The sequence below is a fragment of the Phyllobates terribilis genome, unplaced genomic scaffold (assembly GCF_046119375.1).
Source record: "Phyllobates terribilis strain yellow unplaced genomic scaffold, ASM4611937v1 Scaffold_10__3_contigs__length_209671492, whole genome shotgun sequence".
In the NCBI taxonomy this organism is placed as follows: domain Eukaryota; kingdom Metazoa; phylum Chordata; class Amphibia; order Anura; family Dendrobatidae; genus Phyllobates; species Phyllobates terribilis.
Window position 1 is genome coordinate 143,799,097 of NW_027362770.1, and position 24,768 is coordinate 143,823,864.

Genomic DNA, 24,768 nt, shown 5'->3' on the forward strand with positions numbered 1-24,768 from the left:
TCACAATCGACAGTGTATCCGGATACTATATCTCCCCCACGTCTTAGCCTGGAGTCCTATCTTCCTCTGCTGCCTGCAGACTGAAAGTGCCCCGGGTCCTCAATACCTCCGTGGAGTTTCTCTGGCTGGCTAACAGGACTCTTGCGTAGGGAGATCTTCACACTGATGATCCTACTGTCTGGGGTACGGAGCTCCCGTCTACCCTAGCAGCCACCATATAATTAGGCTGCCCGTACAATTCTCTGTCTAAACTCTCACTGAGTTCTTTCTGGAAGCACCACAGATTTTCCTAGAGTGCCCACCCTCTATGGGCTGTCCTTTTACTCAATTAACTCCTCACTATCACACTGCTAGCAGCCCCTTACTAACAGCTGTACCCGACAGTGGCATCTTGTAGCTGGATACAAGTACTGCAGCCCACAAGAAATTATGTTAAACTACGCTCTAGAAATACTCAATGTCTGACCATGGCACCAAGTTCCCCCTCTACTCTACGGACTGGACCACTGAAGCTAACCCCTCAGCTTGGCCTAACAACAGTTCAGAGAGATCTAACTAAGGGAACATTTTCTTTAACTACTTCAGTGCCAAAGGAAGGTTATATCCTTCCTCATTATTACACGTGTGTCCTGCAGCCGTTGAGCGCTGATTAGTGCCGCACATTACTGATCGGCATCTGGTTGGTTTTTATTTAGTTTTTCTTTTCAAAAAGAGTAAAAAAACAATAATTTAGGTGATAGGACTAGATTAGGGACAGTAAAAATATACTGTAGTAATTTGCTTATACTACAGTATTTTTTACTAAAATATAATCACAATTAGCGTCAGATAGTTCTGGGCGCTCAGTAATTGTTTCAATGTCATCTGTTTAGTAATTGTAGTTTCAGAATTTTAGTGGAAAAATATTGTAGTATGTATGCTACAGTTTTTTTCTACTGCGTAGAATTATGGTTGGCGTAATTTAGCTGCGGGCGCTCACTAATTGTTTTTACTGTCGTCCATTTAGTAAGTTTTTTTTATTTTACCAAATTTTTATATTCTCCTTTTTATTTCTATCTTTTTATTTATAGATTCTTTTCTTCTATTTTTTTCTATTCTTTTATTCTAGATTCTTTTCTTCTATTTTTTTCCTTTCTTCTACCCTAAATTAAGTAAATTAATTTAAAAAAAAGTTTACACTAAACACACAATTACATAAAATGTTGTTATCCAACTTACACACATGTGAAAAACACAACAGACACACACAGCACTCACTTGAAAAATAAAATATCTCACTTTTCCCAAAGACGATTTTCAGATGAGGAGGAATCTGACAATGATGATGAGGGAGAGGATCTGTTACACGCACGCCCATAGATTCAGATAGGGGTGAGATAGGTTACATGAATTCTTTGGAATCCTGGGGGAACCGTTACTCAGGGCGACCATAGACCATGTGCTGCAGCTTCTCTCAGGCACACAGGGGTATTGACCCTCAGGCACATAGGTTGTTTCACTTGCTGACCAGACACACTTGACAAGAGTCCTCATAAACGGTAGAACAGTAGCATTTAATAAGAAGCCGCACAGCCAGTGCAAGCTAAGTCTTATGAGCAACAGGCTCCAGTGACAAACAGTACAGTTTCCTTAGCAGCACAGCAGTTCACAGTCTTCCCAGTAGTACAGGACAGCACAGTTCTAAAGCAAAGGCACATTAATGAACACAGCATTATTCATAGCACAGTGAGATGGAGGGGGGGGTTGCTGAGGGTTTGCTGAGGGAGATTATCATCATCTCTTCCAGTCCTTATCTTTCTGCCTGACAATACTCTGCACTGTTAGTTCAGAAACTCTACCTGACCTGTGCTTAGCTTCACTCCTGACTTGAATCCTTTTCACTTGCCGGGACGGTTCTGTTTGGCTCCAGCCGGACAGTAAACAACTTCCCCACAATCCCCCTGGGGCTCTGCTAAAACACTCCTCTTCTCCTGTGACTGTATTAGCCCCTCTAGTTGCTGGATGCTTCTGGAGCACAACACTTCCTGTCTCATTTGCTTGTGTTACTGCTTCTAATAGTTGCTGAATGCTTTTAAAGCAACAACACTACTTCTGCATGTCACAGATCCCATCTTCCTCTACTCTTCCTCCTCCTACTCTTTCTCCAGTGATAACGAACCCCCCATGCAGATGCCCCAGGGCAGCAATTGAGCATTCTGAGCAATCCAGCATCCACATTTAGTGCCCCCCTATGGACCTCACCCCCCGAAGATTATGAGACTCAAGTTCCTGATTTTGTGGTTCAATCAGGAATCCAAGTTGACACTACTAGCTTCACAGAGATCGACTTTTCAAAGTCTTTTTCTCTGAGAATTTTGTTGACCTCATGGTGGCTGAGCAAATTTATTCACCCAACAATTTTTGCCCAAAACTCCACTTCGTCATATGCTAATTGGACCCCCATAGACGGAATAAAAATTATGAAGATTTGAGGCCTTGTCCTTCCTTATCCTGGGGATAGTGAAGAAGCCAGAAATTCAGCAATACTTGAGTGTTCATGTTTTATATAACACTCCAGTGTTCCGCATGTCTATGACACAGAAATACTTTGAGGCCATTGACAAATTCTTGCAGTTCAACGTTAATGCGCGGTGTCCTTCCCAAGATGACCCCAACATTGATCTACTATTCAAAATTCGGCTAGTCATTGATCACTTCAGGAACAAATTTGAAGAGGTGTACATTCCCCAAAGGGACATCTATGTAGATGAGTCCCTAATACATTTCAAAGGGAGGCTTAAATTCATGGAAGAATTCCAGGTAAAAAATTGTACAAACTGTGTGAGAGTACCTCAGGGTACACCCACAGATTTAGGATTTATGAAGGGAGGGACACCCGGATTCAACCCCCTGAATGCCCTCCTGTTCTGGGAGTGAGTGGGAATATTGTGTGGGATTTGGTGCACCCACTGCTGGATCAGGATTATCACGTCTACATAAATAACTTCTACACCAGCATCCCACTCTTCAAGTCCCTCTCTGAGCGAGCTACCACAGTCTGTGGTACTGTCTGCAAAAATAAGAGGACTCCTTAGGTCACTAATTGGGCAGCTGCTCAGAAAGGGTGAGAGCATAGCCAAATGTAGCGACAACATGCTGGTGGTCAAGTATAAGGACATGAGGGATGTCCTTTTCTTGACCAACATACATGGTGACGGCAGCACCCCCAGCACTGTACGAGGGACCTATACACAGGTCAACAAACCAGTCTGTGTCCTGGGGTACAATAAGAACATGGGGGGAGTTGATCTCTCTGATCAAGTTCTCCAGCCGTACAGTGCCATGCGGAAAGCTAAGGTGTGGTACAAGAATCTGGCCGTGCAGGCAATATGGACACCTTCCTTCAGTTTCAGGAGGTAGTGATCAAGGCCTTAATATTTGGAAGTCAGGAAGATGCCTGCATAGTACCAGGGCAACATCTCCCAGGTGAGGTCCCTCAAACTGCAAAGAAAGGAAGGTCACAAAAAAAGAGCAAAGTATGTTATAGAATGGTGATAAGAAAGGACACCACTTGGCAATGCGACACCTGCCCCGAAAAATCTGGCCTCTGCATAAAAGACTGTTTCAAACTGTACCACTCATTTACTCTAATTTATTGCTTGACTTGGTGTACTCTACACAACTCACATATGCCAACCTGATGTACTCTACACAACTGACTGGCACATAAGGGGCTCTGCAAATACGACATAGTGTCCGCTATCGATTCCAACCAATTTTGCGTCCAAAAGTCAAATGGCGCTACTTCGCCTTGCGAGCCTTGCCGTGCGCCCAAACAGTAGTTTTCCACCACATAAAGGGTATCTGCGTACTCAGGAGAAATTGCACGATAAATTGTATAGTTCATTTTCTCCTGTTACCCTTGTGAAAATGCAAAATTTGGGGCTAAAGCAACATTCTTGTGGGAAACAGTAAAATGTTAATTTTTTTTCTTCCACATTGCTTTAATTCATATGAAGCACCTGAAGGGTTAATAAATCTCTTGAATGTGGTTTTGAGGACTTTGAGGGGTGCAGTTTTTAGAATAGTGTCACATATTTTCTGTCAAATGGGCCCCTCAAAGTTACTTCAAATGTGATGTGGCCCCTAAGAAAATTGGTTTTGTCAATTTTGTTGGAAAAATGAGAAATTGCTGATAAACTTTTAACCCTTATAACTTCCTAACAAAAAAAAATGTTTCATAAATAATGCTGATGTAAAGTAGACATGTGGGAAATGTTAGTTATTAACTATTTTGTGTGACATAACTCTCTGATTTAAGGGCATTAAAATTAAAAGTTGGAAAATTGAGACATTTTCAAAATGTTCACCAAATTTCCGATATTTGCACAAATACATGCAAAAAATGTTGTCCTAAATTTCCCAATAATATAAAGTACAATATGTCACAAGAAAACAATGTCAGAATTACTGGGATACATTGACGCATTCCAGAGTTATTGCCACATAAAGTGACACTGGTCAGAATTCTAAAATTTGACATGGTCAGGAAGGTGAAAACAGGCTGGGTGGTGAAGGGGATAATTATGAACTATTCACCTGTTAAGGAATTTGGCACATCTTCAGGCTGAAGTACATTTCTGCTATAATTTACGCCACCTGTGTGGTATAAATTTTAGTGTAAATGTCAGGTTAGGCCACAGCCATGCTGCTAAGTTCTGCCCTTTTTTAAAAACGTTTGCGGATCTGGTGTAAAAATGACAAAAGTCACAATTTTTTTCTGCAACTAGTGGATGTGTTGCACTAGACATCTGACTTTTTACCACCAGTTTTCTGACATCTGAAATCTATCAGTAATTAAAAAGCAATCCTGCCACTAAGTGAAAAATAATATCAGCTGGTTCATCTGATGGCCTATAAAAAGGTGTCTCATCACCAAGGTTCCACACAAGAAACATCTCATGATGGGTACAACCAGTGAGCTGTCTCAAGACTTTCGCAACCTTATTGGCGCAAAACATATTGATGGCATTGGTTACAGAAGAATTTCTAAGCTACTAAAGGTTCCGGTGAGCACTATTGGGGCCATACTCCGGAAGTGGAAAGAACATCATTTTGCCGTGAACCGGCCACGACCAGGTGCTCCCTGCAAGATTTCAGACAGAGGAGTAAAAATAATTATAAGAAGACTTGTCCAAGAGCCAAGGACCACCTGTGGAGAGCTACAGAAATACATGGAAACAGCAGGTATAATTGTTTCAAAGAAAACTATAAGTAATGCCCTCACCCTCCATGGCCTGTATGCACACTCACTACGCAAGACTCTATTGCTGAACAAAAATCATGTTCAAGCGCGTTTAAAGTTTTCTCAGCAACATTTAGACAAGCCTGTTAAATACTGGGAGAATATAGTCTGGTCAGATGAAACCAAAATTGAACTCTTTGGATGCCATAATACACATCATGTTTGAAGGCCAAAGGGCACTGCATATCACCCCAAAAACACCATACCAACAGTGAAGTTTGGAGGTGGGAACATCATGGTGTGGGGCGATTTTTCAGTATACAGCACTGGCAAACTTCATATAAATGAAGGAAGGATGAATGGACAAATGTACCGAGAAATTCTTGATAAAAATCTGCTGCCATCTACCAGGATTATGAAGATAAAACGACGGTGGACATTTCAGCAAGACAATGATCCCAAACAGACAATATCAGCATAATGCAGAAAATACCAATTGTTATTTCATGCGGAATTCAATGTTACAGAACAGAAGAGCTAACCGGACCTCATTACTTGTAGCTAAGTATACAGTATATTACTAGCAAAGCTGCGATGTTCTAATAATAGAGAGGAAATTAGATTATGCCACAGACATTGTACACTGGTATCTTGCCAGCTGGGTTCACATACATGTGAGAAACGTGGGAAGCTTTCAGTGTGACGCCCAATGCCACTTTATTTCTGGTTAATGTTATACAGGAAAGAAATTTTTTATCAAAGCCGTAGAATCAAAATTATGTGAGTAAAACTTGTTACTTTCCGAGCATTTCTTGCAGAACATTAGAAGTTAGGCGATGTGCACACTGGGTCTTTTTCAGGCGGATTAAAGCCACATTTATTTCATAACCCTTTTGGGACCGGTGGATTTTTCATTTTTGCTCTTTTGTTTTTTTCCTCCCTTTTCTTCTAAGAATCATTACGTTTTTAAATTTTTTTCCATCAATATAGTGCCTTGAAAAAGCATACATACCACATTTTTTCACGTTCCATGCACTAGCTTAAATTTATTTTACTGGGATTTTATGTGATATAACCAACACAAAGTAACAAGTATTTGTGAAGTGCAAAGGAAATGATACAAGGTTTTCTAAAAATTTAAAAAATCTAAATCTGAAAATTGTTACGTGCATATTTCATTCAGCTCCTCTGAGTCAGTACTTTGTAGGACCACATTTCAATGCAATTACTGCTGAAAGTATTTTGGGGTCTGTCTCTACCAGCTTTGCACTTCTAGTGGCTGAAATTTTTGCCAATTCTTTTTTGTACAGTGAGATTTGATAGAGGCGTCTGTGATCAGCAATTTTCAAGTCTTGTCACAGATTCTCAATGGGTTTTAGGTCTGGACTGCGACTGGGCCATTCACACACATGAATATGCTTTGATCCTAACCATCCCTTGTAACTCTGGCAGTATGTTTAGGGTCCTTGTCCTGCTCGATCCATCTTCCCATCACCTCTGACAAGCTTCCCTGTCCCTGCTGAAGAAAAGCCTCCCCACAGCATGATGCTGCCACCACCATGCTTGATGGTGGGGCTGGTGTTTTCAGAGTGATGTGCAGAGTTAGTTTTTCATCACACATAGAGTTTTGCATTTACCCCAAAAAGTTCTACTTTAGTCTCATCTGACCAGAATACCTTCTTCCACATGTTCACTTTGTCCCCTACATGGCTTTTTGCAAACTGAAAACAAGACTTCTTATGGCTTTCTTTTAAATATGTCTTTCTTCTTGCCACTCTTCTATAAAGACCAGATTTGTGGAATATACGACTAATAGTTTTCCTGTGGACATTGACTGCGTCTCTCCTAATTAGTCCTCTCCTTGCTTGGAATGTCAGTTTAGGTGGACGGCCATGCCTTGGAAGGTTTGCAGTTACGCTATACTCCTTCCATTTTTGGATGATGGATTGAACAGTGCTCCGTGAGATATTCAGAGGTTGGGTTATTTTTTTATAACCTAACCCAGCTTTACTTTCTCCACATGATGCTGTTTGATCCCTATTGTTCTCAAACAAACCTCTGAGGCTTTCACAGAACAGCTGTAGTTATAATGAGAATAAATTACTCACATGTGGACTCAATTTATTAATTATGAGACTTCTGGAGAAAATTGGTCACTCAGGATTTTATTTAGGGGTAGCAGACTGCAGGGGATGAATAATAATACAGGTCACAATTCTCAGATTTATACTTTTAAAATATTTAGAAAACCATATATCATTCAGAGGAGTACCAAGAGGGCAGTAATGGGAGCCTTTAGAAGGCCCTGGACTGCCATGGTAAGCCATCGGTCCCCTATAGTTTTCGTCACGGGAAGCTAGTGAACGCGCTATTTAAATGCTGTTGTCAGAGATTGTATGAAGCAGCACAGCTCCTGAACCCGCTCCATACATGTGCACCCTGACTGTGGCATGTATATACAGCAGGGTGTGCAATGAGGTTAAAGTACACATTTAGTCTCAAATAATTTTTTCAAAATAAGCTGTCGTGTGTGTACTTGAGGAGTCGTATCAGACATTATCTGACTTGTTTCTGGTATTTTTCACCATTTTCCCCCTCTGTTGGCTCTATTTCTAATTTTGGCTCTGTCGACTAGCTGCTTTGATGTCTTCCATACACAGCACACAGTGATGTGAGGAGATCCCGCTCTCCTGTCTCTATGTGGTGTGTGTTCACAGCCTGGAGGACATCATACAGCAGCACTGAGCAGTGTAGCTGGGAATTCAGCACTTTCTGGCATGCACCATGTCTGTGTGCATCTCTCTCACTCTGTCATATCCTTAAAAAACTTCAATGAGCAGCTGTAATCTGATCCCTCACTAAGGTAATAGTATGTCTGGTCTTGAGCAAGATGAGTTTTACCTATTTATTAGATTAATTGTACAAATTTTCTTATATTTGCTATTAATATTAATTTAGGCAAAGCTTGCTGAAACGACAGTGACCATTTAAAATTGGGAAACTTTCCTTTTTGTTATTCCTAAAGTTAGAATATCTTTAAGCTGCATGCATCGGTCATTAATATGAACCTGTCATTTCAAGTAACTTTTCAAAATAAGCTGTCATATTTGTATACATGAAGAATAACACAATTACACAACACACAGGGCAAGAGAGGGATTACTGCTCTTCTTTCTCTTTGTAGTACATGATCAGAAGAAACAGCATGTAATATATTGAACTGGAGTACTGAGCTATGTGGCTGTGAGTCCAGCACTGTATTTATCATATTTATAGATGTGGCTGTGAATCCAGCACTGTATTAATCTATGTGGCTGTGAATCCAGCACAGTATTAATCAATGTGGCTGTTAATCCAGCACTGTATTAATCTATGTATTATGTTCTGCTACCAGAGCTAAGGAAAGAGAGGAGATCTGTCCCTACGATAGAACTCAGCTTAATCCCTACGATGTAACAGGGGACCTGATCCTGCGATCAGACCTGCTAAAGTCCTAAGCTAGTCTGTACGGAGACCTATAGATGAGGGGAAGGAATCCCTACAAGTACTAAGGACTGGGAGGAAAATGGGACACCTCCTAACAGAAATAGTAGCAGACAGACGAACAAACAAAAAATAAAGAACACAGAGGTCCGTAGACCAAGCAAACTAACAGAGTTAGATACAGAGCACAGGCTAGCTAGAAAGTAGTTATACAATGAAGTCCAGCAAAGCCAGAAGGGCGGAGCAGGATTAAATAGGCCAACAAGGTCATGTGACCAGCAAAGGAAAAAACCTAAGAGCAAGGTTCTAACAGTACCCCCCCTTCTAAGAGGATCCTCCGGATCCCCTAGGACCAGGCTTATCAGGAAATCTCCTGTGAAACGCTCTGATAAGTCTGGACGCGGAAACATCATCCGACCTCACCCAAGAGTTATCCTCGGGTCCGAAACCTTTCCAGGCCACAAGATACTGCAAACTACCTCTATACCGTCTAGAGTTAAGGATGCGAGAAATTTCATATTCCCCGTCCTCCACCACCGGAGGAACAGAGGCAGAGGCGTCACAATCCGATACAACAGCTTTTTTCAACAGAGAGACATGAAATACCGGATTAATTCTCCAGGAGGTAGGAACCTCAAACCTAACAGCAGATTGGTTGACAACCTGAAGCACCTTAAAGGGCCCTACAAACTTGGGACCCAATTTCTTAGAAGGAATCCTCAACCGCAGATTCCTAGAGGACAACCAAACCATGTCACCAACAGCGAACAAAACCTCCTGTCGTTTCCTATCAAAGTAGTCTTTAGATTTTCTGTTGGCCTTCTGAAGATTACCACGCACATCCGTCCAAACTCTCTCCAAATCACCGGAAAAATTCTCCTCCTCAGGCACGGCAGATCCCAACTTGGAGAACGACCCAAACGACGGATGTCTCCCAGAACAACAAAAAAAAGGCGAACAACCAGCAGAAGAAGATGTATGATTGTTCAGAGCAAATTCAGCAAGTGGCAGAAACTCAGACCACCCCTCTTGATTGTCTGCCACAAAACAACGCAAGAACTGCTCAACATCCTGGTTTTTCCTTTCTGTCTGGCCATTAGATTCAGGATGATATCCGGACGAGAACGACAAATGAACTCCCAACCTGTCACAAAAGGCACGCCAAAAACGAGCCACGAACTGAGGACCCCTATCAGAAACAATGTCAGTAGGAACGCCATGAAGTCTGACAATTTCCTTGACAAAGGCCTTAGCGAGAGTTTTAGCGCAGGGCAGTTTGATGAAGGGAACCAAGTGACACATCTTGCTAAAACGGTCCACGACCACCCAGATGACAGTAAAACCCTCAGAGGGGGGAAGGTCAGTTATAAAGTCCATAGCCAAATGTGTCCAAGGAGCACTGGGAACCTCCAAAGGACAAAGCAACCCCGCAGTAGGAGTATGTGAGGACTTAGATCTAGCACATATAGTACATTGACGCACCCACTTAATGACTTCCTTCTGCCATCCAGGCCACCAAAAACTGCGACCCACCAGTCTCTTGGTCTCAGAGATTCCGGGATGACCTGCCAACCGAGATTCGTGACACTCAACAAACAAATCTCTCCTAAAGGTCCCAGGCACAAACAACCTCCCATGAGGAGTGTTAGATGGGGCATTCTCCTGTGCTTTAAGAATCTCATCTTCCAAAACGGAGTCCAAAGCAGCTATCACAACACCTTCTTGTAAAATGTTCTCCTCTTTCTCAGCACCGACTATGGGAGAAAAACTGCGAGACAAGGCATCCGCCTTAACATTCTTAGTACCAGGGATGTAAGTAACGGAGAAATTAAACCGCGAGAAAAACAGTGCCCACCTAGCCTGACGGGCATTCAGGCGCTTGGCAGCATCAAGATATATCAGATTTTTATGATCCGTAAGAACCTGAACGGGAAATTCCGCACCTTCCAAGAAGTGACGCCAGTGTTCAAATGCGAGTTTAATAGCCAATAATTCCCGATTACCAATATCGTAATTCAGTTCAGTCTCCGAAAATTTTTTTGAAAAAAAGGCACAGGGATGTAATCCATCCCCGTTATCCTGAGACAATACTGCGCCAACCCCCACAGAGGAAGCATCAACCTCAACCAAAAACGGCTTAGTCACATCAGGCTGCATAAGGATGGGAGCAGAGGTGAACCTCTCCTTGAGATACACAAAAGCTTCAATGGCCTCAGAAGACCACTGAACCGCATCAGCACCTTTCCTGGTGAGATCGGTCAGCGGTTTGACAATACTAGAAAATTTTTTTATGAATTTTCTGTAATAATTGGCGAAACCTAAAAACCTCTGTATCGATTTCAAACCAATAGGCCTAGGCCATTCCTGCACAGCCTGAACCTTAACCGGATCCATCTCAAAGCCCTCGCTGGAGATAATGTAACCCAAAAAACTAATTCTCTGTACAGCGAACTCACATTTCTCCAGCTTAGCAAAAAGCGAATTGTCCATTAATAACTGTAATACCTCACGTACGCTCCGCCAATGAGACTCCAGATCCGGCGAATAAATCAAAATGTCATCCAAATACACAACCACATTTTTGCCGATCAAAGGTCTAAGGATGTCATTAATAAGATTCTGAAAAAATGCAGGAGCATTGGTAAGACCAAAAGGCATAACCAGATTCTCAAAATGACCCACAGGAGTGTTAAAAGCAGTCTTCCATTCGTCACCCTCCTTCATGCGCAACAGCTTGTATGCCCCCTTAAGGTCAATTTTAGAGAACCACTTGGCCCCCATTAACTGGTTAAACAGATCAGGAATCAATGGCAGTGGGTAAGGATTGCGTACAGTAATTTTGTTAATCTCACGAAAATCCAGACAAGGACGTAAACCGCCGTCCTTTTTTTTACAAAAAAAAAATCCAACCGCCACAGGAGACTTAGAGGGCCTAATGTGACCGGCGGCCAAACTTGTCTGTATGTATTCCTCCAAAGCCTTCCTCTCAGGAATAGTAAGGGTAAATAAACGACTTTTAGGAAGAGTCGCTCCAGGGACAAATTCAATAGAACAATCATAGTCTCTATGGGGAGGCAAAACCTGCGATTCCTTCTCAGAAAAAACTCTCCAAAAATCCTGAATAGGAACAGGCAATTCTCCCCTATCCAAAGCTGCAATACGCCCGTTACAACACTTGTCATAACATTTATGGCTCCAGGATTTAATTTCACTGGTAGACCAATCCAGTACAGGATTGTGAAATTTTAACCAGGGCAATCCCAATATTACTGGAGAAGGCAAGTTATTCAAAACTACCAAATCCAATTTCTCATGGTGAACACCATTAATAGTGAGAGGAAATTCACAGACCTTGAGAGTAATATTCTTCAAAGAGGAACCATCCACAGAAACCACAGCAATGGGGGATGATAAAGGTTCGGGTTTTAAATTGAGTCTTTCCAAGAATCCCCCATCAATTACATTCAGAGTAGACCCACAATCAACAAACACCCAAAATTCCATAAATTTTTCCTGAGCAATCGTGGAAGCAGCTAAAAATACACCCTTGGAATTTAAACAGGCAATACGGGCATGACTGACCATTTTTTTTTCTTTCTTCATACGAAGCTCACAGCCTTTAATCAAATGACCAGATTTTCCGCAATAGAAACACAAGCCTTCAGAAAATCTACGGTCTTTTTCTTGAGAGCGAGGTGCCACCGATCCAATCTCCATCGGTTCACCACTGTTAGTACACACATTATCATAACCAGAAACTGACATAGCAGAGGATTTGCTCTCATTAACCCTTGCACGCAGTCTCCTATCCACCCGTATAGCTAATTGCATAGCCTGTTGCAAATCTTCAGGTGTAGGATAAGCAATTAGCAGGTCTTTAACCCTTTCATTGAGCCCAGCAAGAAATAGACTTTTCAGAGCAGAATCGTTCCACCCTGTTTGAGTAGACCAACGACGGAAATGAGTACAATATTTTTCCACATTACCTGATCCCTGTCTCAAACGTCTTAACTCAGTCTCAGCTGATGAGACACGGTCAGGATCATCATATAATAGCCCCAAAGCAGAAAAAAAACTATCCACTGATCTGAAGCATGTATCACTAGGTTGCAAAGAAAAGGCCCACTCCTGAGGCTCTTTGCGCAAAAGTGACATTATGACCCTATGCGCTGGGATTCATCCCCAGAGGACTTGGGTCTCAAACGAAAATACAATAAGCAAGCATTTTTAAATGAAAAAAATTCTCGGTGTTCACCAAAAAATAAATCCGGCAAACATACCTTAGGCTCCAAGAAATGTGCTCCAGGACAGTTACTCACGTGCTGACGGAGCTCGGCCACCTCCAGAGAGAGTCCCTGCAGGCGATGAGCCAAATCCTGAACCGACACCATGATGGAACAGAAAAAACTTTCCTTAGAGAATTTGCAGGCTGGACTTACTGTTATGTTCTGCTACCAGAGCTAAGGAAAGAGAGGAGATCTGTCCCTACGATAGAACTCAGCTTAATCCCTACGATGTAACAGGGGACCTGATCCTGCGATCAGACCTGCTAAAGTCCTAAGCTAGTCTGTACGGAGACCTATAGATGAAGGGAAGGAATCCCTACAAGTACTAAGGACTGGGAGGAAAATGGGACACCTCCTAACAGAAATAGTAGCAGACAGACGAACAAACAAAATATATAGAACATAGAGGTCCGTAGACCAAGCAAACTAACAGAGTTAGATACAGAGCACAGGCTAGCTAGAAAGTAGTTATACAATGAAGTCCAGCAAAGCCAGAAGGGCGGAGCAGGATTAAATAGGCCAACAAGGTCATGTGACCAGCAAAGGAAAAAACCTAAGAGCAAGGTTCTAACACTATGTGGCTGTGAATCCAGTATTGTATTGATTGATGTGGCTATGAATCCAGCACAGTATTAATTTATGTGACTGTGAATCCAGCACTGTATTAATCGATGTGGCTGTGCATCCAGCACTGTATTAATCTATGTTGCTGTGAATCCAGCATTGTATTGATTGATGTGGCTGTGAATCCAGCACAGTATTAATCTATGTGGCTGTGAATCCAGCACAGTATTAATTTATGTGGCTGTGAATCCAGCACAGTATTAATCTACGTGGCTGTGAATCCAGCACAGTATTAATTTATGTGACTGTGAATCCAGCACTGTATTAATCGATGTGGCTGTGCATCCAGCGCTGTATTAATCTATGTGGCTGTGAATCCAGCATTGTGTTGATTGATGTGGCTGTGAATCCAGCACAGTATTAATCTACGTGGCTCTGAATCCAGCACAGTATTAATCTATGTGGCTGTGAATCCAGCCGCAATATTAATCTATGTGGCTGTGAATCCAGCATAGTATTCATTTATGTGGCTGTGAATCCAGCACAGTATTAATCTATGTGGTTGTGAATCCAACATTGTATTAATCTATGTGGCTGTGAATCCAGCACAGTATTAATCTTTGTGGCTATAAATCCAGCTCTGCATTAATCTGTGGTTGTGAATCCAACACTGTAGAGAGGATAACAGTCATGTGAAGTTGCAGCATGAGTCTGTGTGTCTCACAGTGTGCTGAGTACTTCTTAATCACACGTCCTTCTCTATAGAGTAAACGAACACCTCAGTGAGCTGATATTCAGTCTTGCAGTGACTGAGATTGATTTCAGCTGTTTTTCAGATTAAATGGTGGTTCAAGAAATGAGAAGTAGCTCACGTGATGCCCCTGATGTTATACATCCCTGGTCTAGGCTTTTGATAACTTGGCAACTGGATATTAGTATCAACTTTTCAAAAATGTGACTGATCAAGGACTATTTACTGGTGATTTGTTAATTTGTAGATAAATACTCACTGTGTTTGCCATTGGACAAATTTTTTAATATACACTGCTCAAAAGAATAAAGGGAACACTTAAACAACAGAATATAACTCCAAGTAAATCAAACTTCCGTGAAATCAAACTGTCCACTTAGGAAGCAACACTGATTGACAATCAATTTCACATGCTGTTGTGCAAATGGAGTAGACAATAGATGGAAATTATTGGCAATTATCAAGACACCCTCAATAAAGGAGTGGTTCTGCAGGTGGGGACCACAGACCACATCTCAGTACCAATGCTTTCTGGCTGATGTTTTGGTCACTTTTGAATCTTGGTTGTGCTTTCACACTCGTGGTAGCATGAGACGGACTCTACAACCCACAGAAGTTGCTCAGACGGGCAGCTCATCCAGGATGGCACATCAATGCGAGCTGTGGCAAGAAGGTTTGCTGTGTCTGTCAGCGTAGTGTCCAGAGGCTGGAGGCGCTACCAGGAGACAGGCCAGTACACCAGGAGACATGGAGGGGGCCGTAGGAGGGCAGCAACCCAGCAGCAGGACCGCTACCTCCGCCTTTGTGCAAGGAGGAACAGGGGGAGCACTGCCAGAGCCCTGCAAAATGACCTCCAGCAGGCCACAAATGTGCATGTGTCTGCACAAACAGTTAGAAATCGACTCCATGAGGGTGGTATGAGGGCCCGATGTCCACAGATGGGGGTTGTGCTCACAGCCCAACACCGTGCAGGACGCTTGGCATTTGCCATAGAACACCAGGATTGGCAAAGTCGCCACTGGCGCCCTGTGCTCTTCACAGATGAAAGCAGGTTCACACTGAGCACATGTGACAGACGTGACAGAGTCTGGAGACGCCGTGGAGAGCGATCTGCTGCCTGCAACATCCTTCAGCATGATCTGTTTGGCAGTGGGTCAGTAATGGTGTGGGGTGGCATTTCTTTGGAGGGCCGCACAGCCCTCCATGTGCTCGCCAGAGGTAGCCTGACTGCCATTAGGTACCGAGATGAGATCCTCAGACCCCTTGTGAGACCATATGCTGGTGCAGTTGGCCCTAGGTTCCTCCTAATGCAGGACAATGCCAGACCTCATGTGGCTGGAGTGTGTCAGCAGTTCCTGCAAGATGAAGGCATTGAAGCTATGGACTGGCCCGCCCGTTCCCCAGACCTGAATCCGATTAAGCACATCTGGGACATCATGTCTCGCTCCATCCACCAACGTCACGTTGCACCACAGACTGTCCAGGAGTTGGCAGATGCTTTAGTCCAGGTCTGGGGGGAGATCCCACAGGAGACCATCTGCAACCTCATCAGGAGCATGCCCAAGCGTTGTAGGGAGGTCATACAGGCACGTGGAGGCCACACACAATACTGAGCCTCATTTTGACTTGTTTTAAGAACATTACATCAAAGTTGGATCAGCCTGTAGTGTGTTTTTCCACTTTAATTTTGGGGGTGACTCCAAATCCAGGCCTCCATTGGTTAATAAATTTGATTTCCATTGATGATTTTTGTGTGATTTTGTTGTCAGCACATTCAACTTTGTACAGAACAAAGTATTCAATGAGAATATTTCATTCATTCAGATCTAGGATGTGTTATTTGAGTGCTCCCTTTATTTTTTTGAGCAGTGTATGTATATTGTTGATCTGCTTCCTAAATGCAAACTTAAGCAATTTTGTAATAGTATGATGGCACACCACATAGCCCTCCAAATATTATAATGGCCCCCACATAGCCCTCCAAGTAGTATGATGGCACCCCATATAGCTCTCCAAATAGTATAATGACCCCCCACATAGCCCTCCAAATAGTATGATGGCCCCCCACATAGCTCTCCAAATAGTATGATGACCCCCCCCACATAGCTCTCCAAATAGTATGATGTCCCCCACATAGCTCTCCAAATAGTATGATGGCCCCCCACATAGCTCTCCGAATAGTATGATGACCCCCCACATAGCCATCCAAATAGTATGATGACCCCCACATAGCCTTCCAAATAGTATGATGGCCCCCCACATAGCTCTCCAAATAGTATGATGACCACCCCCACATAGCTCTCCAAATAGTATGATGGCCCCCCACATAGCTCTCCAAATAGTATGATGACCACCCCCACATAGCTCTCCAAATAGTATGATGGCCCCCCACATAGCTCTCCGAATAGTATGATGACCCCCCCACATAGCCGTCCAAATAGTATGATGACCCCCACATAGCTCTCCAAATAGTATGATGACCCCCACATAGCTCTCCAAATAGTATGATAACCCCCCCACATAGCTCTCAAGATAATATGATGGCCCCCCACATGGCCCTCCAAATACTATGATGGCTCCCACATAGCCCTCCAAATAGTATAATGACCCTCACAAAGTACTCATTGATTTAAAAAAAAAATTCCCGTGCTGCTCTGGTCTCTGCAGCATGTGGTCTTCACTGCTTGGCACAGCAATCGTGATGCAATGACGTCATCGCGCCCGCTGCACTGAGATGTCAAACGCACAGGGAGAATGATGGAAGAGGGAGCGTCAACTGACAGTTCCCTCTTCCATCATTGCTTTCAACTGCGGATACAGTTGAAAGTCGAGGGGGGGGGGGAGGTGCCAGACTCACATGCCCCAAAGTGGCCAAATGGTCTGCCGTTATTAGCGGTACGTCACTGTCTCTCTGCTCTCAGTGTTAGAGATAGCAGCAGGGAGGTGAAAGGGGCTGTACACAGCATAGATAGACGAGCAATCTTTCTCAAGGAGGATATGGAAAACAGTCTATAGAAAAGGAGGGCAGCACATGAAGGCCACGGCCCCACTATCAGTATTTGGTCAGTATTTTTTCTCAGGATTGGGAACCAAAACCAGGTGAGGAACAATCAGAGAAAAGGTATAATAGAAACAAGTCACCAATTCTGCATTTATCACCCACTCCTGGTTTTGGCTCCCACTGCTGAGAAAAATACTGACCGAATACTGACCAAATACTGATAGTGGGGCTGTGGCCGAAGAGGAAATTGCAGTGTAGAATAGAAGATGTAATGATAAATGGGCTACTGAAAACTTCAGTATCAGGGATACACACAAACCTCACATCAAGCCTATATTACTGAGAGGGACACTCCGACAAGAGAAAAAACTAATACTTAGATTAGGCTGCAAAATGCTTATCTGGGGTGTTTGAAAAATAATAAAGGTTAAATAAATAATACATAATAAAGTTTATCACTAACATGTAAAAATCATTTTTTCCTTATCAAATGTGTCCATAATCTTTAATGTTTTGTCATTTTAGCTTCTCACCACAAGGGGCGATCCCTTTGCTGATCCCTTTAAGATTCACTATTGAATATTATTTTATTTCTAGAAAGTGCGCAGTCTTCGTGGTTTTGTGGAAGTGCCTCGTATCAAATGTGTAGAAATAGTGACCACAGATGTCACAATTGCCTGCAGGAACAAATACGCTTTCCAGGTGAGATATAAGTAACAGTTATGGTGTTGAGGGAATAGTATGCAGCCATCACCTCTGCTTTGTGTTCCACCAATGACTATGAAAAGTGGGGTTATTTTTATTTATTTTATTTTTTTTTTCATATTTTTCAACTTTTTTTTTTTACTGTATTTGTTAGTCCCCTTAAGGGACTTGAACCTATGATCATCCAATCACTTGTACTATATACTACAATACCATAGTATTGCAAAAATTAAGCTCTCATATGAACGCCAGCTACAGGGTGGCTTTAACAGGAGAACTGTCATATCAGTTACGGGGGGTCTTCAGCAGACCCTGTCCGTCATGGCGCTTCAGGCACACCGATGGGCGCATAGAATGACGTGCCCCGATCATGAATAATATTACAGCTTCAATATTTCACCAAATATGACCTTTCCCACTCCTCAGGTCGTCCATGATAATTATTTTCTATACATCTTTGCCCCGGACAAAGAAAGTCGTCAAGAATGGGTTCTGCGTCTTAAAGAAGGTATGGTCAAAATGTGAACTGTCTGTACGAGGAAAATTAAAGGGATTTTCCCCAATCAAATGACATATTGCTGAAGATCCATGGAGGCCTAGGGGACGTCAACCGATCCTGGGGATGGACAGATTGCAGCATTAATGTATGCTGTGCTTAGAACTGCGGCATGGGTGGACCTCCACATATCCTAAGATAAGCCCCTTTAAAGGAAATCTGTCTCAGGTTTTTGCTATGGAATTTGAGAGCAACATGATGTAGGGGCAGAGACCTCGATTCCAGTGATGTATCACTTACTGGGCTACTTGATGCAGTTTTGATAGAATCCCTGTTTTCACTGCTGTGGTCAGAATGCTGAGTTCCTGTATAACCCCGCCCACAACCCTGATTGGCAGGTTCCTGTGTGCACTGTCAGCAAGCTGCCAATCATTGATGGGGGAGTGGTTACACAGATTAGCTGGACTAGCTGCCACATGCCACCTAGTCCTGCAGTGATAAACTCTTGCTGATAAAACACTGATTGTACTGAAACTACAACAAGCTGCTGAGCAAGTGGCACATCACTGGAATCAGGGTCTCTGCCCCTACATCATGCTGTTCTCAGATTACATAACAAAGAGCTGCTAGTTCTAATAATACATACACATTTAGCCAATCAATTCATTAGTAATGTTAATCAAGAATAATTGTTCTCATGTCTACGTCTAGCTCAACATGTCTCATGTCACCCAATAGGATATACAGTGGGTACGGAGAGTATTCAGACTCCTTTACATTTTTCACTCTTTGTTTTATTGCAGCCATTTGGTAAATTCTAAAAAGTTCATTTTTTTTCTCATTAATGTACAATCTGCACCCCATCTTGACTAGAAAAAGCAGAAATGTAGAAATTTTTGCAAATTTATTAAAAAAGAAAAACTGAAATATCACATGGTCATAAGTATTCAGACCCTGTGCTCAGACACTCATATTTAAGTCACATGCTGTCCATTTCCTTGTGATCCTCCTTGAGATGGTTCTCCTCCTTCATTGGAGTCCAGCTGTGTTTAATTAAACTGATAGGACTTGATTTGGAAAGGCACAAACCTGTCTATATAAGACCTCACAGCTCACAGTGCATGTCAGACCAAATGAGAATCATGAGCTCAAAGGAACTGCCCAAGGAGCTCAGCGACAGAATTGTGGCAAGACACAGATCTGGCCAAGGTTACAAAAGAATTTCTGCATTACTCAAGGTTCCTAAGAGCACAGTGGTCTCCATAATCCTTAAACTGAAGAAGTTTGGCACCACCAGAAGTCTTCCTAGACCTGGCCGTCCAGCCAAACTGAGCAATCATGGGAGAAGAGCCTTGGTGAGAGAGGTAAACAAGAACCCCAAAGATTTTTCAGCTGCAGGGACAGGACGACTGGTTGCAATTGAAGGAAACATGAATGTGGCCAAGTACTGAGATATCCTGGATGAAAACCTCTTCCAGAGTGCTCTGGACCTCAGACTTGGCCGAAGGTTCACCTTCCAACAAAACAATCACCCTAAGCACACAGCTAAAATAACAAAGGAGTGGCTTCAGAACAACTCTGTGACCATTCTTGAGCCCTGACCTAAACCCAATTGAGCATCTCTGGAGAGACCTGAATATGGCTGTCCACCAACGTTCACCATCCAACCTGACGGAACTGGAGAGGATCTGCAAGGAAGAATGGCAGAGGATCCCCAAATCCAGGTGTGAAAAACTCAAGATGGGGTGCAGAGTGTACTTTAATGAGAAAAAAATGAACTTTTTAGAATTTACCAAATGACTGCAATGAAACAAAGAGTGAAACATTTAAAGGGGTTTGAATACTTTCCGTACCCACTGTACACACACAAACCATAGTGGTATTTTTAGAAAAAGTGACAAAACCATGTTACAACTAAACTGAGACTTTCATTTTTCTAGAACATTAAAGGCCCTCTCCATCCAACCTAAAACATATTTTTTGGAGGAGATGCAAAAAGCCTCTGAAAAATGACAGCTCCAATGAGCAGTGTGGCAACTGCTCCACTTTTCCTTAGCACCGGTTTTGATAAATCTCACCTAAATTATTTATAGGCACCTAAAGGATTTAATGTGAACCTGTTGGATGATTCATGTTGCAAGAAACATGGTTAGCATTAATCAAAGACCCGCGCCATCATTACAAATATTTACATTTTAATATTAGAAGTTGTCACCTTTCGGAGAAAAAAAGTCATGGGGCCGGGTCTAGACTGGCTTCTCCTCAGATTGACAGGTCTTTTCTTATACACATGTAACGTGGCGCGGAGTGGTAGCCGAGGACGAGGCACTCTACTGAGGCGCCCCGGCACATTACATGAAAGTAGTGGTCCTGGTTGGATGTGTGGACTTGTGCTGAGAGGCCCTTACGCCCATGCAGGCTGCAAATAGCCGGTGTTGTGGGTTGGCAAGGACCAGATGTTTCAAAGTTCACCTTTCAAAAATAAACTCTTTACTAAACGGCAACTTGGTAAGGAAGGAATAGCGGGTATAAAGTCTTATGGACGTTTCCTTTGCAACATGAAGCATTTTCTACACAGTACCCTTCCTCTGCTGTGTCTTCCAGGGTTCTCTATGGCCACTGTTACTCCCTACTTCCCCACAACCCAGCTGTAACACTACAGTCCTGATCAACAAGTCTCTTCTACTTGTTCAGCGGTTCCGTGCCCAGTTTCTTCCACCACTGGCACCTTGGAATGTCCCTTCACTAGTCTCCCGTATTCAGTCCTGTTTAGGCCCATTACCTCTCAGCATGACAAACCCAAGGTCTAGTGCCTAGGCATCCTCTCCTAGGATCCATCTCCAGAAGGCCACTCTGTCTCTCTTAGTCACTTATCTTCAGGATCTCACTATCCCTCTCTCTCTGTCTCCTTTCACTTAGGGTCACCCTCGTAAGCAGCACTGCTCACTCTGCACTACAAATCCTATCTGCCTTTCTAGCCAGAAGGAGTCACTCTCCCTAACACTAGCCCCTCCCACTATGGGTTAGTCCCAACTATTAACTATTTCTGACCCTGCTGTCTGTTGCTGGGCAGAATTTCCTTACAAACCATTAAATCTAACTATTCCCTTATTTATCTACACACTGGACATTACAAGCATCACGATACAATACAATTCACATGGCGCAATATTTACGTAAGACTCAAGATACCATTCACATAACACTTTACATCACACCGACACAATTGGTGTCTTCAGGGGAAGGAATGCAATTGCAGTAGTCTACCACAATTACACACACATAGGTAGAGACTTGTCAATCAAACAGGTGTGAAGAAAGCCGTAGGGACCCATCAAGGTGGCAGATCTATTCAGCAATATCTCAGGTAAGAACAAAAGGATCAGGCATAATGACATTCAACATGCCTGATACATTTGTTTTTACCTGAGATCATTCCTGGTGACTGAAAGGCTATGTACCCACGTAGCAGATTTGATGCAGAGCGTTTTTGCCTCTCTCTGGCAGATTTACATGCGTTTTTTCAGCGTTTTTAGATGAGTTTTCGCAATGCGTTTTTTCAAGCAGTTTTCCAAGCGATTTTAGCGTCACTTGGAAAGTGCTTGACAAGTTGGTTACACAATATAAATCCATGCAAACGGCATGAATTTATAATGTGTGAACAACTGATGCTTTAAATGCAGCATCTATAGACCTGCAGTGACGTCATTTAGTCTCCTGATGGTCACACGACCATCACCTGACCACCGACGTCAGCGGTCGCGTGACCATCAGGTGACTAAATTACGTCACATCAGGTCCTGACAGTACACCGCGGGACGCCAAGGACAGAGGACGTGGCCGGGAGCAGATCAGGGGCCGCCGGAGAGGTGAATATACAGGTTTTATTTATTTTTAACTTTTTTATTTCTTTTTTTCACCGCGTGGTAGCCGAAAACGCTACGTGGGCACAATGCCAAACGATGAATTATAGGGCAGGTTAGGTCCCCGTTGGATCCTTTCTTTCTTACTTGAGTTAACATAAATTCTTATGTAAATGTATGAAGTTATTTTCTGTCTGTTTGATCCAGATGATCGACGATTGGCATCAGGAGGGAAAGATTAGCCCTTTGGGCACAGACTGGATAATACATTGTGGATGTTCATGTGCCCCTTCCCTTTGTCCTCCTTGGTTGAACTTAATGGATATTATTCTTCTTTCAATGTTACTTACTATGTAACTCTCAAAGATCTGCTCTTACCTTTCTTACTCCCAACATTTGCTATCCAAATATAATTATTCTATTATATTAATAAGGATTTAGAATAAATTCCCTTGCTTATGCCAATGAATAGGTGGTTTGACTGGTGATACCAAAGATGTAAATGTGTAGATTAAAAAGGTGTTCCCAGAATTGGAACAAAAAAAATAAATAAACACATATATATTTTTAAATAAATAATAATAATAAATTGTGCTATGTAATTTGAGAGCACCATGATGGATTTTATCAAAACTGCACCAAGCAGCCCAGTAAGTGACACATCACTGGAATCAGAATCTCTGCCCCTACATTATCCTGCTCTCAGATTACATAGCAAAAAAAACGGATGACAGATTCATTTTTATGTGGTTTTACGAATTTAAGCAGCAATAACTGAGTAATGTGTTTTTTTGTGGTAGTCAGTGGCTGATGTTTTTTATACCCAGTGACAAAGAACAACCATTGTCTGGTGACCAAGTATCACCCCAATTTCTGGGTGGAAGGACGGTGGAGATGCTGCTGCCAGACGGAAAAGCTGGCAGCAGGGTGCACTGTATACGACCCAAGCAGCGGCTGTAAGTAGTCGGACATGTTTCGATCTATTTTTCAGGCATAAATGTACAGTATATATTCATCCCAGTACAGTTCCTGTGTATTATATAAAGGTAGGCACGTTGTTATACACATTATTGCAAGTATAATTATACATACCAATACACCCAAATCAACTCTGAATATTTTCCGGTTAGGAGAAAAAAAATATGCTTACACTTATAGTTCAATTTATAAATTTTATCAAATATTTTAGCCACTAGAAGCCTGGGAACAATGGATTAGGAGTCATAGTTGTCAACTTTGATTGACGGCCTTCCAGCTGAGCATGAAAATAATTTCCTCATACCCCCACCCCTTTGTACGGATTACACCTCCTCCTCCACACCCCTTCTCCTACCCTCTGAATGGGCGACTGACTGCACGCGGGACTTCATTTCACGATGGAGCATCTCCACAAGAAACATTTGGAATGGCTGCTGAGTTTTAGGATGTTTTGGGAGGCTTTTGCTACCTTAGATTTTGCTACCTTAAACAGGTGTTGTTGGCTCACCTTGTGAGGTGGATCCTCGAATCCCAAGGTCTGGGTAGGCTCATGGGCCATGGGCGTCGGTGCAGCAGACAGTTAACAGAGGTCCTGGAGATGCAGGCAGGTAGCAGAAGTCCTGGAGACCGCAGACAGGTAGCAGAGGTCCGGGAGACCTCAGACAAGTACCAGACGTCCTGGACACCGCAGACAAGTAGCAGAGGTCCTAGAGACCGTAGACAAGTAGCAGAGATCCTGGAGACCGCAGACAAGTAGTAGAGGTGCTGGAGACCGCAGACAAGTAGTAGAGGTCTTGGAGACCGCAAACAAGTAGCAGAGGTCCTGGAGAACACAGACAAGTAGCAGAGGTCCTAGAGACCACAGACAAGTAGCAGAGGTCCTGGAGACCGTAGACTGGTAGCTGAGGTGCTGGAGACCGCAGACAAGTAGCAGAGGTCCTGAGGACTGCAATCAGGTAGTAGAGGTCCTGGAGACTGCAGACAAGTAGCAGAGGTCCTGAAGACTGCAGACAAGTGGCAGAGGTCCTGGAGACCGCAGACAAGTAGCAGAGGTCCTGGAGAACACAGACAAGTAGCAGAGGTCCTGGAGAACACAGACAAGTAACAAAGGTCCTAGAGACCCCAGACAAGTAGCAGAGGTCCTGGAGACAGCAGACTAGTAGCAGAGGTCCTGAAGACTGCAGTCAGGTAGTAGAGGTCCTGTTGGATGTTTTGGGAGGCTTTTGCTACCTTAGATTTTGCTACCTTAAACAGGTGTTGTTGGCTCACCTTGTGAGGTGGATCCTCGAATCCCAAGGTCTGGGTAGGCTCATGGGCCATGGGCGTCGGTGCAGCAGACAGGTAGCAGAGGTCCTGGAGACGCAGGCAGGTAGCAGAAGTCCTGGAGACCGCAGACAGGTAGCAGAGGTCCGGGAGA

General features: G+C 43.1%; 1 protein-coding gene across 1 annotated transcript in view; it reads left to right on the plus strand.

Annotated features, from left to right (window-relative positions):
- ITK (IL2 inducible T cell kinase) overlaps positions 1 to 24,768 on the plus strand; it is a 67,763-nt gene that overhangs the window by 14,542 nt on the left and 28,453 nt on the right. The window contains exons 2-4 of the mRNA XM_073649302.1: positions 17,907 to 18,011; positions 18,441 to 18,522; positions 23,201 to 23,329. Of these exons, the coding sequence (XP_073505403.1) occupies positions 17,907 to 18,011; positions 18,441 to 18,522; positions 23,201 to 23,329 (316 nt within the window). The remainder of the gene's footprint in view (positions 1 to 17,906; positions 18,012 to 18,440; positions 18,523 to 23,200; positions 23,330 to 24,768) is intronic.